A 15,688-nucleotide genomic window follows, 5' to 3' on the forward strand; every position below is an offset into this window, starting at 1 on the left:
TCATGCAAAGCAACGATTGTTGGTACTTTTTGAACTATCCATAAAGAAACAAGTAACATATTTGTACAGTTCTATTCGGTCTCCAAAGCGTATAGCATCAATTTAGATACGATCCATCCAATATTAGAACCAAGCGTGGCCTGTCGTTCATTAAACCATTTTTAAAGTACGACATTTTTTACCGCAACACGTGCTCGTGGGAATCGGTTACCTTCGCCGTATTCCGTAACTTCTCGGCAAGACAAATCTACGGCTCCGCTGTTCACATGAAACATTTGCACAGATGCCCCCACTCGGGACGTGGCTGAACGAAATGCTCAGTGAGTCAGTGCCGGCTATCCTGCCGGCGTTTGTGGGTCTCATGGGTTCACGTAAATATAAATACATCGGTGACACGCGTGAAGTTTGGATATTTCATCGATACCAATGTAAACAACGGCGTGTGTAATCACATTGCGTCAGGTCTGGAACTGAAAGAATTTGTGATAATTAAGCTTCACTTTTGTGAATGAAATTACGAAGTTTTCGGTGATTTTTTAAGCACGCAACACTCGTGGGCGTGACAAGTTACATGGAATCAACACTTGTGTGAAGAGATACAAGTATCAAACGTTTGACCAAAAGTGATGCGCGTATCCAAAGCATGCCGAAACAGTGGGTCTACTTTACGTTCCTAGCATGGTTGACGTACCTAATGATTGCCGGACTAATTCTGTTCACAAGAGGGTTCCTGTTGAGTCGAATAACCCGTCAGGAAGTCAGTGACTGTACGAAAACATTAACGCCCTGTGGCTTTCAGCCGGATCAAAACTGCTCCGGAGGTATAGACTTTGAGGAACTTTTCAAGGATGAGGAAATAGCAGCCAAAACATGTCTTGGAAAACAAGCGAGAGTTGTGTTATTGGTGATCGATGCTTTACAGTACGAGTTTGCAGTGTGGGACGATACTTTGACTCCGGAAAACACTACCTACTACCAAAATAAGCTACCTGTAATTCAACAGACTTTGAAAAAGCAACCAGAGTCAACACGCTTTTATAAATTCTTAGCCGATCCTCCAACAACCACTATGCAACGTCTTAAAGGCTTGACAACTGGGTCTTTGCCTACGTTCATTGATGCTGGATCAAACTTTGCTACCGAAGAAATCGATGAAGACAATTTAATTGACCGAGCTTCTTCTGCCGGAGTCGTCTTCATGGGGGATGACACATGGAATGGATTATACCCCAAAAGATTTTTGCGACACTTTCCTTATCCGTCATTTAATGTTTGGGATTTGGATACTGTGGACAACGGAGTCAGGGAACATATATTTATCGAATTAAAAAAGAAAGATTGGTCTATGATGATTGCTCATACTCTTGGAGTTGATCATTGCGGGCATAGATTTGGTGCAAGTCATCCTGAAATGGCCCGCAAGTTGAATGAAATGAATGACTTGATAAGTCAATTGATCACCAATATCGACAACAATACTATGCTCATCGTTGTTGGTGATCATGGTATGACTAGGAGCGGTGATCATGGTGGGGATACTAAATTGGAGGTTGAAGCTGCAATGTTTGTACATTCAAAGGTGCCTCTGTTAGATAGAAAGTTTGGACGTAAACTTAGAGAAGTTAACCAGATTGACTTGGTTCCTACTGTAGCTTCAATTCTAGGGATTCCAGTACCATTTTCAAACTTGGGAACAACAATACTCGATATGCTGCCACACAATTTCCAGAAAAATACAAATTTAAAAGATTTTGAATATGCTTCACATTCCTTGTGGAGTAATGTAGTTCAAACGAAAACGTATGTAGAAACTTACTCCGCGGATAGTTCCCTCTTTCCAGAGGAAAAATTGAATGTTATACGCAACATGTATTCTGATATTTCTCAACGTGTTAAAATTGTTGATAGTTTTCAGAGTTTTCAATCATTTGCCAAAGAGGCTGAGACCTTTTTGGATACAATCAGAGAAATGTGCGTGGAAGTATGGGTCCAGTTTGATTCAGATTTAATGTCAAGAGGTCTTATTCTCACCTTTTGCACTATATTTTTCTCCTATATGATAGTGGATGGGATTCCAAAGGATAGAATTCCCATAATCTTTGAGTCCTCTTTTCTGTTTATCTCTGCAATTACAAATATTGGAGCAGTTGGAGTTGTAACAGCTTTGTTTTTGTTTAATGTTATTGATGGTTTACAAAATAATATTTTTTTTGGCACTGGTATGGTGTCAGTATGCATGTTTGTTATGCTAGTGATACAAAATTGGGGTGTAATTTCTACAAATTGGTATAATAATCGAAAAAATCGTCAGTGGCTAAATTTTTGTTCGAGAGTCATTTTGCTCATGACTGTTTGTGGGCTATTTTCAAACAGTTATATTGTCGATGAATCTCTCGTACTTTCTTTTCTTCTGATAACTATTATTTGGCTGCTTGTCTTCAATATAAAAAATAATAAGGTTGGATCCGTTGAAAAAAAATTGAAGGCGGGATTGAAATTGAACTGGTCCACACTTTGGATGGTCACAATATCATTTGGCTTGGTAGCCACCATCCTCATTCGATGTTCGAGTTACTTTTGGTCTTGTCGAGATGAACAATATCGTTCGTGTAATTTTTTTGAACTAAGAAAGCCAGATGTATTATTTGGAACCTCTGGGCGCATGGTGGTATTAGCTACTCTAGTTGTAATAGCCCTGTTCATATCGCTTGTGAGAATTTGGATGCACAGTTGCGGCAATTTGGCAGGATTTTCTCCCAATGTTACAGCTACACGTTATCTACCTGGTATAATTGTGGTGTGTATGGGTGGATACTGGGTGCTACAGCACGTTCCTAAATCTTCAAAAATCAAATTTGTACGACCTTGGCAAGTGGATATGCTCACTTCTGTCGTTTATTTGTGTATTTCCACTGGAATCTTGCTAATATGTTTACAACCGCTCTGTGTGTATCTTTTACCAAAACGAAAGGAGTCTTTAAACGTCTACGGACGAGAAAATATCATACCTCAGTTATTTAATGGAATGAAAAGCCTTATTTATCGCAAAAAAGAAACTGAAACAGAAGCAATGCCAGTTGTTTATGGCTTAGGTACCGCTTACAGCGCAACATTTGTCTCTCTAAGCATCTTCCTAACTCTGCTATGCACCCTATTGCTCGGGGATACCTTGGCGCCATCAATTATCATCATGTACGTGGTTTGTGTCTGCATACTGGGAATCACAGCTATAGAAAGATATCAGCATGCCACAAATATCAGTAAGTATCGTTGTCCACTTCGAGAAAAGGTGTAGCCAATAACAATCAAGTCACTGAAAAAGATTTGTTTGATTCTTCAACAGATGAATTATTCAATATTCCAACACCATCGCTACTTTCCTGGTTCTTGATATCAGAATATTTTTTCTACGCTACCGGTCACCAGCCAACATTTTCGAAAATTCATTGGGATGCGGCTTTTGTAGGTACCGGAGGAGTTTTCCAAACAAATGTCATATCTGCCATGCTCATAGGTAGGTTACTCATCTCACCTCTTATTTGATACCTTTATATCATCTTACCAAATTCCACTTACCTTAGAAAATTATTTGTTTCACAGGTATCAACACATTTGGGTCCCACATTGTGTTGGGAGCTACTTTACCTCTGGTAGTCATTGCCCCCTTCACGCTTTACTTCATGTTTCCTAGTCTTGCTGTGAATAAATTTCAATCAGACAAAGATCTCCGGAGAGGTGAAATTCTACTATATGAGTACGAGGGCAGTTTATTCAGTACGGCATTTACAATATCGGCTAAATACATGCTGTTCCATGAAATTCGGGTGGGCATCAACTAAGTTTATGTTTATAGCATTGATTATCTATCTATGAAAGTGAGACGTTTGACATGCTTTATTAACGTTTCAGACGTTTGGCTGTATGCTGGCCGCTACAATTCACTGCAGACATTTAATGGTTTGGAATATATTTTGCCCAAAACTCATATTTGAGGGGTTATCATTCATGGTAACAACAGGCAGCGTGATGGTATCCTTTTTACTGTTGACAAGATTACATCACCAGGTTGATAAGCTTATAACCCGAATATCGAAAGTAAGGTGATATTCTCAAGAAAATTTAGGCTTCTCACGAAGAATGACCTGTGAACTAACAGGTATGCTTTTAACGTGTGCTACATCGCGGTAGTTGACGAACAGAAATGAAAAGAAAAATGAATAATTAGAGTTAGACAGTGCTGATTTGAATTTCTTGTGAATGAAGAAACTTTGCAGACTTCTGGGCTGTGGACGAACAGTGATTAGAGTTTATATTGAAATAGAGATGATTGAAAAAGTGTGATTCTGTTAAATGCGTGTTACTGTTAACATCTGAAAAATGTTATACTACGAGGTACTGAGTGAAGCATAATGAATCGATTGGGCGATAATTTTAGAATATGTGAGACTATCTTTGCCGTAAAATTATTGTCCAGGAATTTATCAAATTTCATGTATGTCACTTTGATCATTCTAGGGACTCGACGAGAATCTTACTCATTCTTATAATTATCGATTAACTTGTAGAACCCCCAAATCGATGCTGTCTAATGTGTTGAGTTACGTCCTCGCTAAGTGTACTTTACCAAATTCATTGAGGCTCAAGTTATACCCGTGATTCGCTGAGCGGAGCACTTCACGCTAGAGATTACCGAATGTTTTGAAATAATCTGCTATAGGTATGTTTAAGATTATGAAGATTATATTATGTATTTAGAAAGATCTTTGCATTATTCAATTGGTACAAATATGATATTATAAAATTGTAAAAAGTAATATATCATTTCATCCGAGAAAAAATATTTGTTAAAACTTTCATCTTTTCTATTCACTGTAGACATTTTCATGGATGACTCTTAGGCCGACGAAATCAGGTGGGTGCAGAAGAATTCATCTATTCAGGCATATGTTTAAGTTTATCCAGTCGATGTCCAGAGCACACCGATGCTACCCTGCGAGCAATGCATTGCTGATAGTATCAAATCTCAGCAACGCACTTGATGCAGGATTGCACCTGTATGCGGTACGGTTTATGGTATCCCTTTGAATAGTTGTAGAAATATGTATAGTCCTTTGAATATTTCTGACTTGGCTTGGAGTGGTCATTTCCTCATCTTTAATAATCTATGTGTAACTTACATCTTTTTTTGACGTTTTTCACCGATACAGTACAGTTGCTAATACTTGGGGATATGAAACTTTAAAAGTTCTTTTTTATATAATTTCAATCATCTGCAGCTATAGGTATGTGAATTCTTTATTGAATGCCATATATCCATTTTACATCTCGTTTATGATTCTATTGCTACATACTAACTTTTTCTAAATTCATTTTTCTTTTTTTTTTCATTTGTTCCTTATTTATGGCGTGTGACTAGAATATGCTGCATTAATTCTTTTCGATCACTCATTTTAATGGTGATTGTGACGATGATGATTATTTTGATTTTCCATTGCTATGCTCTTGGACCAATCTTGCCATTTTTTATAATCTTCGTAATCGCGTGTACCCCCCTAGAACATGCAACATTAAAAAAAAAAATTAATCGTTATACTTATCCTGACCACCATGGAGAAACTAACATTTTAGACATCTCTCATCGTTGTATCTTTAGCAGGCATTTTAATCTGAAACCAAATGAGATTTATATTGAACGAACATATCTATCCTTTTTATAAACCAGCATTATCCCGTTACGGATGATCTAAAAATTTCGACTCTCTCCCTTTCCTTTTGTTACAGCAGAGAAAAAACGACAGAATTAATTCGTTCCAATGTAAAAATGTAGACCAATGTAAAAATTAAACTCAACTCACCAGTAATTTTACGCCACCGCCTTCGTGTCCTGGTACAGATCCTCCCCCAGCCTGGATGGACTCGATGGTTCCCGGAGGAAAACTCTGATATCCCTGATGCATCTGCATTTTAATAGCCCGAGAATCCTTCCCAACAGTGAAGAGATTTTCAATGTCCTTCGGGGTCTCTTCAACATCTTGTTTGGCATGCCGAGGAATTTCTTGATCTTCGGCAAGACCTCGGCGTGCACTATCGCCACCAGGATAAGCGACCCAGAAAGAAGTTGGCGATGCAGGTATAGCTCTGGAGTATTTGGGTATCGGCTGTGCAGAGCTTATGGTATTCAGCTCATTTAACTTAGTTTGAATTGCATCCAAAACAGAAATGTTGAGGCCCGAAACATCTGGCATAGGCGTCGTTGTCATTTCAGTTTTTGTCGATGAAGAATCGGCGAAGCTTGCTTTGACGACTTCATTTACCGCTGCTGTCACGTTCGTTTGCAGTTCAGTTAACATGTCGAAAACTTGATCGAGGATAACCATCCGTCGTTTGTAAGCCAAAGTTCCAACATCTGAGGCTGCTGCTGCTGCTGCTGCACCAGGCCAAAAAGGTGGTACGAAAGGTTTGAAGGGTTTAGAACTTGGGGGCGGCGTTGAAATGTTTTTTTGGTAAGCAACAAAGTCATTGAAAGTCGAAATCATGTTGTCCTTGAGGACTCCCAGTTCTCCGATGATGGAATTAACGATCTGGTCTTTAGCAGCGACCACCGCTTCCGGATCGGCCAGCGACCGAGTGGAGATGGGGACTTCGTTCGGATACGGAGAAGAACTGCCGCCCCCGAAATATCCGAAAGGCAAAGACCGTGAAACGTCTGTTTTTTCTCCTGGAAATCCCGCGGATATTGATTCCGCGTAAGTAAGTGATTGAAGAGGGGAACCATCACCGGGTGTAGATGAAGCGTTCAATTTCAATGAATCGAATAATTTTTCTAGAAATGTCGCAACTTTCGCGTTGTATGCATCTGGATCGGGAACGACACTCTCTGGAATCCAAAATCCAGGGGGAACTATCGTGCTCTTTGGTATCGGGATATCGGTAGTAACAGGTGGAGGAGTAGTAGTCGCCAAATTCTTGAATAAGGTATCCAGGAACATTGATTTCTTGCTCATAAAAGCTTCTGGTCCAAAAATTCCTGGAGAAGCGAATGCTCCTGGGGGTCCGAACATCGGCCCCATTGGCCCGAACATTCCTGGAAGATATTCCTTGGGTACAGTGCTCGGTTCGGTAATCATTCGTTTGACGAGGTCCTTAGCGGTTGCAGGTTGCGTTCCAGACCCCGTGGATTCTTTGTCAACGATTTCATTTTCTTCTGGAATAACGTGCATTCCGGGGTAGGACGGTGGCGGTCCTTGCGTAGGGACCGTGGAATGTTTTTCGGTTTTATCCGTTGAAGAATCGGTTTTTACAGCTGCGCTCAGATCTTCTGCTGATTTATCCTTTGGGCTGATCGCTGTTTCCTTCATAGTTGAAATTGGGGAGCTGAACGGAACCACGAGTGGCCCGAAAAGACCCCGTTTATAATAAGGCGAGCCATTCGCTCCTGCAGAAGCCTCGAAGGATCCGCTACTTCCGTAAAGAGGTCCAGACATTGGAAAGTTCGGACCAAGAGGTCCTCCGAAGGATTTTGGGCCCATCGGACTGAAGAAACCTCGCTTCATTATATTACCCTCCGATGCGCCATCCGTACCAAAATTACCAGATTCTTCACTCAAACCTGATGATGTGTAAGAAATCGGGAAATTGTTGTCACCAGTTTTGACAGATGATGCAGGGGATACGGAATCAGCATACTTTATATCAACGTCGTCGGACCCGTACATGCCAGTATAATCTGAAGGTGAAGCGTATCCTGAAGAAGGGGCTGACATGTATCCCGGAGGTTCCATGACCGGTCCTAGTCCGCCGAATAAATTAGCGAGGAGGTCCGCTTTTTTGTTAATCATTATTCTGGGGTCAACAAATTTTGGAAACATCATCGGCTTCGGAACGTACGGGATCGAGATTGTCCCGATTCCAGACATCGGAGGAGGTCCCAAAGATCGCGTGAAAGCTGAAATTTATTATAATCATTTATAAATACAGCTAGCAATTTTTGTTACAGAGTTTACAATAGGAGGCTATATGTATACGTAGGGCATTCCGTAGAAAACATTGGAGGCGCCAGAAAGTTGAAAAATAGAACTTTATTTGGTAGCAGGCTTTTCGACTCATGGAACTTCTAAAAATGATCAAATAAATGATATTGTATCATGTGCTCTTTGTACGAACATGTTTGTATAAGATAAATAAACCAACGTCAACTTCTCATGAGGTTCGAACTCATTTCAAGAAGGTCAGTTTGAGTCCACTTCAAATGCCCTCGACAGCTTTCTCGGAAAACCAAGAATTTAAGTATTGTCTAGCTAGTAAGGTTACTCAATGATTCAAATAGATTATCGTTGGCTGAGGCCTTCAGTTAACGGAACTATTTTTCAAAAATGGAACAATGAGTGGGTGGCAAAAATTAGTTCAAACTTACCGGGCTTACTAACGAATTTGGCCCACGGTGCATCAGGTGGCGGTGGTGGTTTGCCCGCCACCTGCATGGCAACAATAGCCAACAAAGCAAAAGACGATCGTAGTTGTTTCCCGATCATTGCTGAACTGTGGTACTTGGTTCGTTATTCTTTCGCTTTTATATCATTATTCATTTTTAATCAATGCAAATCTCTAGTTATTGCTTTATTTTCTCCAGGAGTTCACGGGCTGGGAATGCAACTTGTTGCCCGCAGACAGATATTATATTAATCCACGACTTATTCTTTCACCGGCTACACCTGCGGATTAGATATGACAGCTGCATTTCAGAGGTCTTGCTAATTTACTGCTTAAAAATAACTACACGTATCATTAATTAGGAATGCATAGCCATCCGAGGCTTTACGTTAGATTCTAACGATTCTATAAAATTTCCATTTCTTTTTTTCTTCATACACCTGGTATACTGGATTCATTTGAAATATGTTAGCGTATTGGCCCAGGCTATTATTTAATCGTGCCTGAAAAATTCTCTTTTTCATTTGTCAGCAAGAATACGTTTTTTCTATTGTCCATATTGTTGTGCCTCATATTGTTTGTATCCTGAAATCTGTCGGATACGGTTTCCAATTTTATTGCTAGAATATCTTTGGGAGGAAATTATACCCACCAAACGTAGATTTGAAATATTATAAACACGTTCACATCCCGCCGTGGTAAAACGTGAGTATTTTGGACATTATTCGAATAAGTTGCGGTTGTAAAATTGTTAGTTATACGTAATTACTACTTATAACACGTACCTTACATTTTTCCTAAACTTTAAAAGTTATTATCGTAGAATTCTTTCACTTTTTGGTACTTGACGTTTCAATACATTTTCCAAAAGTTTCAACGTTTACATTGTATTTTGTCAAGGTCAGGCAGTAGCGGCGATGCGCGTACATTGTAACTTATCACCGATGACGTTTAGAAATTACCACCCGATTTTTAAGTTGTTTCTTTGTAATTCCAATAAATCATGTTTGATTCAATTACACAGGTTGGACACTGGGTAAATTCAGTATTATTCATTGGCATTGTCTTAGATTTTTCAGACTAAAGTGCGGAAGTTCTCGTCCGAAAAAAATGCAGACTATGTTTGCATCTCGTAAGTTTCTTTCGTATTCTTGTGTAGGCATGAGAAAAATTATTAGATTAAAAAATCTGTACTATGATATGCCTTCTAGATGCTCCAGGGGAGGTGATAGACGCTATAAGACCTGACCTAGAAGCATTTACTTCATTATGGACAGCCCTCAGAGTAAATTATGAGGGTACGAATATAACCAGAACCGTTGCTCGTCTTCTACACATGTATCAGCCCGAAGAAGGAGTTACTGCTTATGAAAGACTACTTCGAACCTTATTCGTCCTTCTTGAAGATTTTGACAGCAATGGACTCCAGTTGTTAGTTTCTATGGTACCACCACCAAAGGGTGTCAGCGATGAGATAGTTAAAGAAGTATTCTATACTGCTACCGGCTTTGTGCGAGTTGATGCCCCAATATTTCATAAAAAGTGAACATTTCCTCTAGTTCCCCTAAGAGAAGCTGGTTTCAAAACAAAACAAAATCTGTTTCATACTTGTTCCTTTCAGTACTCATACCCAGTACACCAGTGTTAGATCCAGCACGCCTACACCAATCCCAGGCAGTCATTACTCTCAGTTTTTACCTCAGCCATGCTCTTCCACTGCATCTCAAATCCATGTGCCTCTCCGTCAAAGTCCTGTCATCCAAGAACAAAAAGATGGTGGTTCCCCACCAAAGGAAGTAGCTGTCACTGAGATTGCAAAACAGCTTAAATCTGCAGATCCAAGTGAAACTGCTCCTGTCAACCAAGAAGAAAACTCTCCTCAGGTAGTTCCAAACTTAGAGCAAATTGTAGCTAATACTCATCTTGAAGTTACTGTTCGGTACATCGTGCGTCTCGGGCCTTTAATGACTCAAAAAAATACATATTTTCAATGTTTTGCAGGTATCTCAAGATTCTTCAGAAGTTTTTCGAGGGTTTCCACCAAGTGAAATATTCAACACTCAAAGTCATGTCCAGAGCATGACAAATTTCTACAGGCCATTAACAAATTATAGTTTTTCTCAACCTAGGCCTAGTTTTGTAAACTTTGCTCGAATTGTTGGTCAAAGTTCAGGACAAACTCGACAACCCTTCAGTACAGGATTGGTAGAAAGTGTATATCGACCAAAATGGTTTCCAAATCCCTACTTGATTCACAAAAATTCTTACCCACAACCGCAGTACCAGGATTTGTATTTAAAGACAGTTAACAACCAGTATGTTAGAATACCTGCCTCGAAAGTTAACAATTTTCATCAGGTGAACCTCAACGCTTCGCATGCATCTCATCAGGTCAGTAATATTTTTTACATTCTGAGTTGGAATACATGTTTGTTTTTATTTCCACACTCAAATTCAAGAGTGCAGCTAATTCATATGACGTTAATTTTATCGGTACATCTGTAGAATTTGTACTCGGCACATGATCTTTTGAGGAATAGGAGTAACACCGTGACTAGTGGTTTGCTCGAAGAAGTAAGACACCATAATCTTCAGAAGGCAGATGTTAAAAAGATTTTACCAAAAAATGGGCTCTCTACAAAGTCCGAAGGCCATATTCTAGCTGCTAATGTCAAAGAAAAACCAGCCGACAGTCGAGAAAACCTAGAACTTGAAGCCCTAGATGATAAATTTGCTACAGGTGAAGAAGAGCGAACAATCCTAGACAGTTCTATCATAAAAAAAACCAATAGCAATGTCAATTTGAAGAGTAGCAATGCAGACGTCCAGACAGAAATTCTAAATCATCAGTTAGAAACATTGGATACTGTTGACGAGAGAAATGATAATGCACCAAGCAATAGAGAGGGCCAAGTTACCGTAGAAAATCTAGTGACGAATAGTGAAAATTTTGAAGAGTTTGAAAAAGAAGTCAGATTGCGACAGCGGGCCATACAGGAAGATATATTTAAAATGGATATCGTGTGTAGTGACATTCATACCGAGTGTGGGAAGTTTCTTCAGGAAGAAGTTGATAATGTAAGTAGTGAATTTGAGTCGCACACAATTCGAATGACGCCAAACCTAACTGAAAGATCTCACTTATTTTTTTCATAAGTCAATAACACCTGAAATGCTGACAGCAAGTGAGGAGCTGAGGATTAGTTGCAAGAAGTTTTTCGGTCGTGTAAAAACCGAAGAAATAATTGGTGAGTTAGTGTTGAAGACTCATCTACTGCACAACGCACTGATAAGCTGCTTCATGTGCCCGGATAAATATAATCTCTGAGAATGTTTGCAGAAACACCAACGTTCCCAAGGACCAGAGCATTGAGCCGTATTATTCAGCAGCCGATAGTCTTGCACCCATCTGAATCTAATTTGTGGAAACTTTTGACTTCAAAAAACGCCCTAGATAGTGTCGACGATGCAGTAACTACCAAAACCATAGAGGCTCTTGGAGAATTGGAAGGCCCTTTGGTAAAGGACGCAACAATTGTTTCACCTGTCGACGGAAGAGAGACAGGAAAATTAGGACTGCCGGTATCAGTCTCTATGCCGAAACGTGTCATACGCAAGAAGAAAATTGACGCGCTAACGACAAAGTCAAAAAGTCAAAGGGTTGCTTTAAGGAGACCATCGGCGCTGTCTGACGTCCAAGATGACTTTAGCCCTGGTGGGAACAGACGGAATATATTAGCTACACAAATGAATAGCAGTTCACAGGAGTTTGCAAACAGGTACAGGGCAACGCTTGGAGTTTAAAAAAATGCAATGTTGAAATTACAACGAACGTTTCACTTTATTTTTCAGGTCTCCCCATTCTATGACTCAACAAACTCCACCCGCTGTTATTAGTCCAGCAACAACAATGGCTGAATTAGCAGCTTATAAAAAACAATATTACGATGCGTTGCTGAGCATTCAGAAGGCAAAAGGTAATCTCAATTTCGGCCCTTTAATACGGTGAAATTAATCAGCTATGAATTATTTTGAGTCGTGTCTAACATTTACAGCTGCAGTGGCAAATTCCCTGGCAATTTCCTCCGTGAGAAGCCCATCTGGGTTCGATCCGTACTATTACAATTACTTGCAACAGCAACAGCAACGAAATCAGATTCTTCGACGTCACCAACACCAAATTTTTATGGGTCACCAATTCTCTCGGCAGCAATCAATGCAGCCCGTGTGTCCACCTTGGTTCAGAAATACCGATTGGAGATTTCCTGTCATCGGCCAATCCCAGTTACCTAACAGAGTAATTACTTTCTCAATCTCGTACTTGGAACATCTCGTTATAATGCTTTGAAATAATCAACTAACAGTCCGTTATAAATAACCGTTGTAAATGGTTAATTTTTTGTTCATTTACAGCCCCAAGTTGTCCATTCCACCCCTTCCCTGTGGCCTCCACGTACTGGGTAAGTTTAAGTCGCGGTTCGTATTTATCAGGATTCATGTCCCGTTCGTACATTAACGATGAGTATAGGTGTTATAGATCATCCTTACATTTGTCAATTTTAATATGTATATCAGTGGATAATTCTATGATTCGATCAACAGGTTGACACGGAGAGAGTCACAATCGATTGGCTCTCAGAACCAGGCTCCGAATATCCTTCATCAGGCTAAACCGCCGGTGAAACGTAGAAAACTAGAAGAAATCGTAGGCAAACTTAAAAAAACCGAAAACATCAGCACGAAAATTTGATCGAAAAATGTTTTCACATTGATCTGATTGATTTATTCGAAAATATTAGTATAAATGTGTATAATTTCTTATTCAATTTATTTTTTTTCAAGTATATTAATAATCGTCCTGCACGTTGTTACCGTAATTGGTCGTATTACCATGCCTCACAGAGACATGCCTGACGATACTTTGTTATACAATAATATTAAAAAAAAAAAATCAAAAAATAAGTCCAGAATTATATTGTGATCTACATAGTCGCATCGGTGGTACTCAATCTTTCACCTTCGTGCAGCTCCAATCCAGTAGTGCGGAGGGTCTGCAACGCTATCTAGTCGACGAACAGCGCTAGAAAATCAGAGATCCAAAGCGAAAACTGATTGTTAGCAGAATTTCAAACAGCGGATATAGAAGAATTGAATCTATTTAAAATGATTTAAGCTGGTTTTTCAAGTGCTTCGAGTTTTCTTGAGATATCTCAGTTTTCCCGAAACTGCAATTTTGTTCATCCTTTATGCTCATCTCTGTTTGATTTTGTTTTCAGGAAACACTCATGCAATTTCCGGGGCAGTTTGGCCCACATCGGGAATGCAAGATTAGCCTTAGAACATCTACCAAGCCGATCATATGATATAGAATAGGAGCAAATTATTTGTATGAATAAGTTATGATTTACACATGATCGTCCTGTACACAATGTGATTGTTTGTTAAGAACTATCATACTGATAAACTAATGTTAATCGAAATGGAAGTATTGTCCATACTAATTTAACTCGTAATGACCATGAAGAAACAAATGTATCCATGGAAATGAATCCATAATATAATAGGTATTACGCTGTCTTAAAATGTATTCTTGACCGTCAATTTATTAATAAATATGAACAAGTACCAATGAACAATGGTTAATTTTCTATCCATTACACCCTTCCACACCTCATTCACCGAATCATCAAGACATTACCCAGTTGCTTTCAAGACTAATTGTAAGCATATGCCTGCTTGTATCCAATAGATCAATCATGCTTATACATAAACCGGAAGTGATAATGTAGAGCTCTAGAATACCGGCCCTGAAAATGCAAAGTTTCTCCAAAAGTGGAAATTTGTATCAGGAGAACAGGAAACCCGAGGAGGTGGTCCGAGACCCTATGTGCCTCATCATGTGCATGCATTCAATCCTTCATGATTATTTCCAGTCTGATAGACAGCGACTGATTCTTTGCAGGACTAACTACATGCCTGCCTGTGTAGTCATTTATTCAATAAATCGACCGTAAAAAAACTAAAGAATAATTTTTAGCTTTAGAACAGCGGTCCTCAAGTTGAGAATTTAGGGCAAAAAATCTTCTGGGTATCAGGAGAACAGGATACCCCAGGAGGTATTCCAAGACCGGGTGCCTGATCATGTCTATGCATTCGATCCTGTGTATAGAATCTCTTTCGAATTTTTTTTTTTTTTTTGGTATCAGGAGAACAGAAAAACCGAGGAGGTATTCCAAATCCGAAAATAAAAATTTTCACCGAAAACAAAATTTTGTATCAGGAGAACAGAAATCCTGAGGAGGTATTCCGAGACCGGGTGCCTGATCATGTCTATGCATTCGATCCTGTGTATAGAATCTCTTTCGAATTTTTTTTTTTTTTTTGGTATCAGGAGAACAGAAAAACCGAGGAGGTATTCCAAATCCGAAAATAAAAATTTTCGCCGAAAACAAAATTTTGTATCAGGAGAACAGAAATCCTGAGGAGGTATTCCTAGACCTGGTGCCTCATCATGTGCTTGCCTTCAATCATGTGTATTCAATCTCTTTCGAAATTTTTTTTTTTTTTTTTTGGTATCAGGAGAACAGGATACCCGAGGAGGTATTCCAAATTCGGAAACAAAAATTTTCGCCGAAAACAAAATTTTGTATCAGGAGAACAGAAATCCTGAGGAGGTATTCCTAGACCTGGTGCCTCATCATGTGCTTGCCTTCAATCATGTGTATTCAATCTCTTTCGAAATTTTTTTTTTTCTTTTTGGTATCAGGAGAACAGGATACCCGAGGAGGTATTCCAAATTCGGAAATGAAAATTTTCGCCGAAAATAAAAATTTGTATCAGGAGAACAGAAATCCTGAGGAGGTATTCCTAGACCTGGTGCCTCATCATGTGCTTGCCTTCAATCATGTGTATTCAATCTGTTTTCGAAATTTTTTTTTTTTTTTTGGTATCAGGAGAACAGGATACCCGAGGAGGTATTCCAAATTCGGAAACAAAAATTTTCGCCGAAAACAAAATTTTGTATCAGGAGAACAGAAATCCTGAGGAGGTATTCCTAGACCTGGTGCCTCATCATGTGCTTGCCTTCAATCATGTGTATTCAATCTCTTTCGAAATTTTTTTTTTTCTTTTTGGTATCAGGAGAACAGGATACCCGAGGAGGTATTCCAAATTCGGAAATGAAAATTTTCGCCGAAAATAAAAATTTGTATCAGGAGAACAGAAATCCTGAGGAGGTATTCCTAGACCTGGTGCCTCA

The 15,688-nt window shown here is 39.3% G+C and overlaps 3 protein-coding genes across 4 annotated transcripts; 2 read left to right on the plus strand and 1 right to left on the minus strand.

Moving 5' to 3' along the window:
* Positions 1-345: 345 nt before the first annotated feature.
* On the plus strand, positions 346-4,327 carry LOC105686616 (GPI ethanolamine phosphate transferase 3). The gene is made up of 4 exons (XM_012401607.3): positions 346-3,260; positions 3,344-3,514; positions 3,601-3,824; positions 3,910-4,327. The coding sequence occupies exons 1-4, from the start codon at positions 644-646 to the stop codon at positions 4,102-4,104; spliced, it is 3,207 nt and encodes a 1,068-aa protein (XP_012257030.2). The 5' UTR covers positions 346-643; the 3' UTR covers positions 4,105-4,327.
* Positions 4,328-5,277: 950 nt separating this feature from the next.
* LOC105686617 lies at positions 5,278-8,570 on the minus strand. 2 transcript variants are annotated; one of them, XM_012401609.3, is made up of 4 exons: positions 8,414-8,570; positions 5,856-7,945; positions 5,622-5,666; positions 5,278-5,552 (listed from the first exon to the last, which is right to left on the minus strand). In XM_012401609.3, the coding sequence occupies exons 1-3, from the start codon at positions 8,529-8,531 to the stop codon at positions 5,625-5,627; spliced, it is 2,250 nt and encodes a 749-aa protein (XP_012257032.3). In that variant the 5' UTR covers positions 8,532-8,570; the 3' UTR covers positions 5,278-5,552; positions 5,622-5,624. The 2 variants fall into 2 exon arrangements, with proteins under 2 accessions (XP_012257032.3, XP_012257031.3); XM_012401608.3 differs by lacking the exon at positions 5,622-5,666.
* Positions 8,455-13,915, plus strand: LOC105686165. The gene is made up of 13 exons (XM_020852582.3): positions 8,455-8,550; positions 8,630-8,744; positions 9,501-9,562; positions 9,642-9,972; positions 10,052-10,313; positions 10,432-10,821; positions 10,936-11,508; positions 11,588-11,678; positions 11,771-12,209; positions 12,283-12,407; positions 12,486-12,727; positions 12,844-12,890; positions 13,033-13,915. Exons 2-13 carry the CDS (start codon positions 8,725-8,727, stop codon positions 13,178-13,180), a joined length of 2,730 nt encoding a protein of 909 aa, XP_020708241.2. The 5' UTR covers positions 8,455-8,550; positions 8,630-8,724; the 3' UTR covers positions 13,181-13,915.
* Positions 13,916-15,688: the final 1,773 nt, after the last annotated feature.

Source organism: Athalia rosae, chromosome 3 (assembly GCF_917208135.1).
Source record: "Athalia rosae chromosome 3, iyAthRosa1.1, whole genome shotgun sequence".
NCBI lineage: Eukaryota > Metazoa > Arthropoda > Insecta > Hymenoptera > Athaliidae > Athalia > Athalia rosae.

Coding starts and splice junctions, on each gene's coding strand:
- LOC105686616 (XM_012401607.3), top strand. CDS start 644: ATGCCGAAACAGTGGGTCTACTTTACGTTCCTAGCATGGTTGACGTAC. Junction 3,515..3,600: donor CATATCTGCCATGCTCATAG/GTAGGTTACTCA, acceptor TTTGTTTCACAG/GTATCAACACATTTGGGTCC. Junction 3,825..3,909: donor TGCTGTTCCATGAAATTCGG/GTGGGCATCAAC, acceptor TTAACGTTTCAG/ACGTTTGGCTGTATGCTGGC.
- LOC105686617 (XM_012401608.3), bottom strand. CDS start 8,531: ATGATCGGGAAACAACTACGATCGTCTTTTGCTTTGTTGGCTATTGTT. Junction 7,946..8,413: donor CAAATTCGTTAGTAAGCCCG/GTAAGTTTGAAC, acceptor AATAAATTTCAG/CTTTCACGCGATCTTTGGGA. Junction 5,553..5,855: donor GCGGTGGCGTAAAATTACTG/GTGAGTTGAGTT, acceptor TGCATGTTCTAG/GGGGGTACACGCGATTACGA.
- LOC105686165 (XM_020852582.3), top strand. CDS start 8,725: ATGACAGCTGCATTTCAGAG. Junction 12,408..12,485: donor GAGCATTCAGAAGGCAAAAG/GTAATCTCAATT, acceptor TAACATTTACAG/CTGCAGTGGCAAATTCCCTG. Junction 12,891..13,032: donor CTGTGGCCTCCACGTACTGG/GTAAGTTTAAGT, acceptor TTCGATCAACAG/GTTGACACGGAGAGAGTCAC.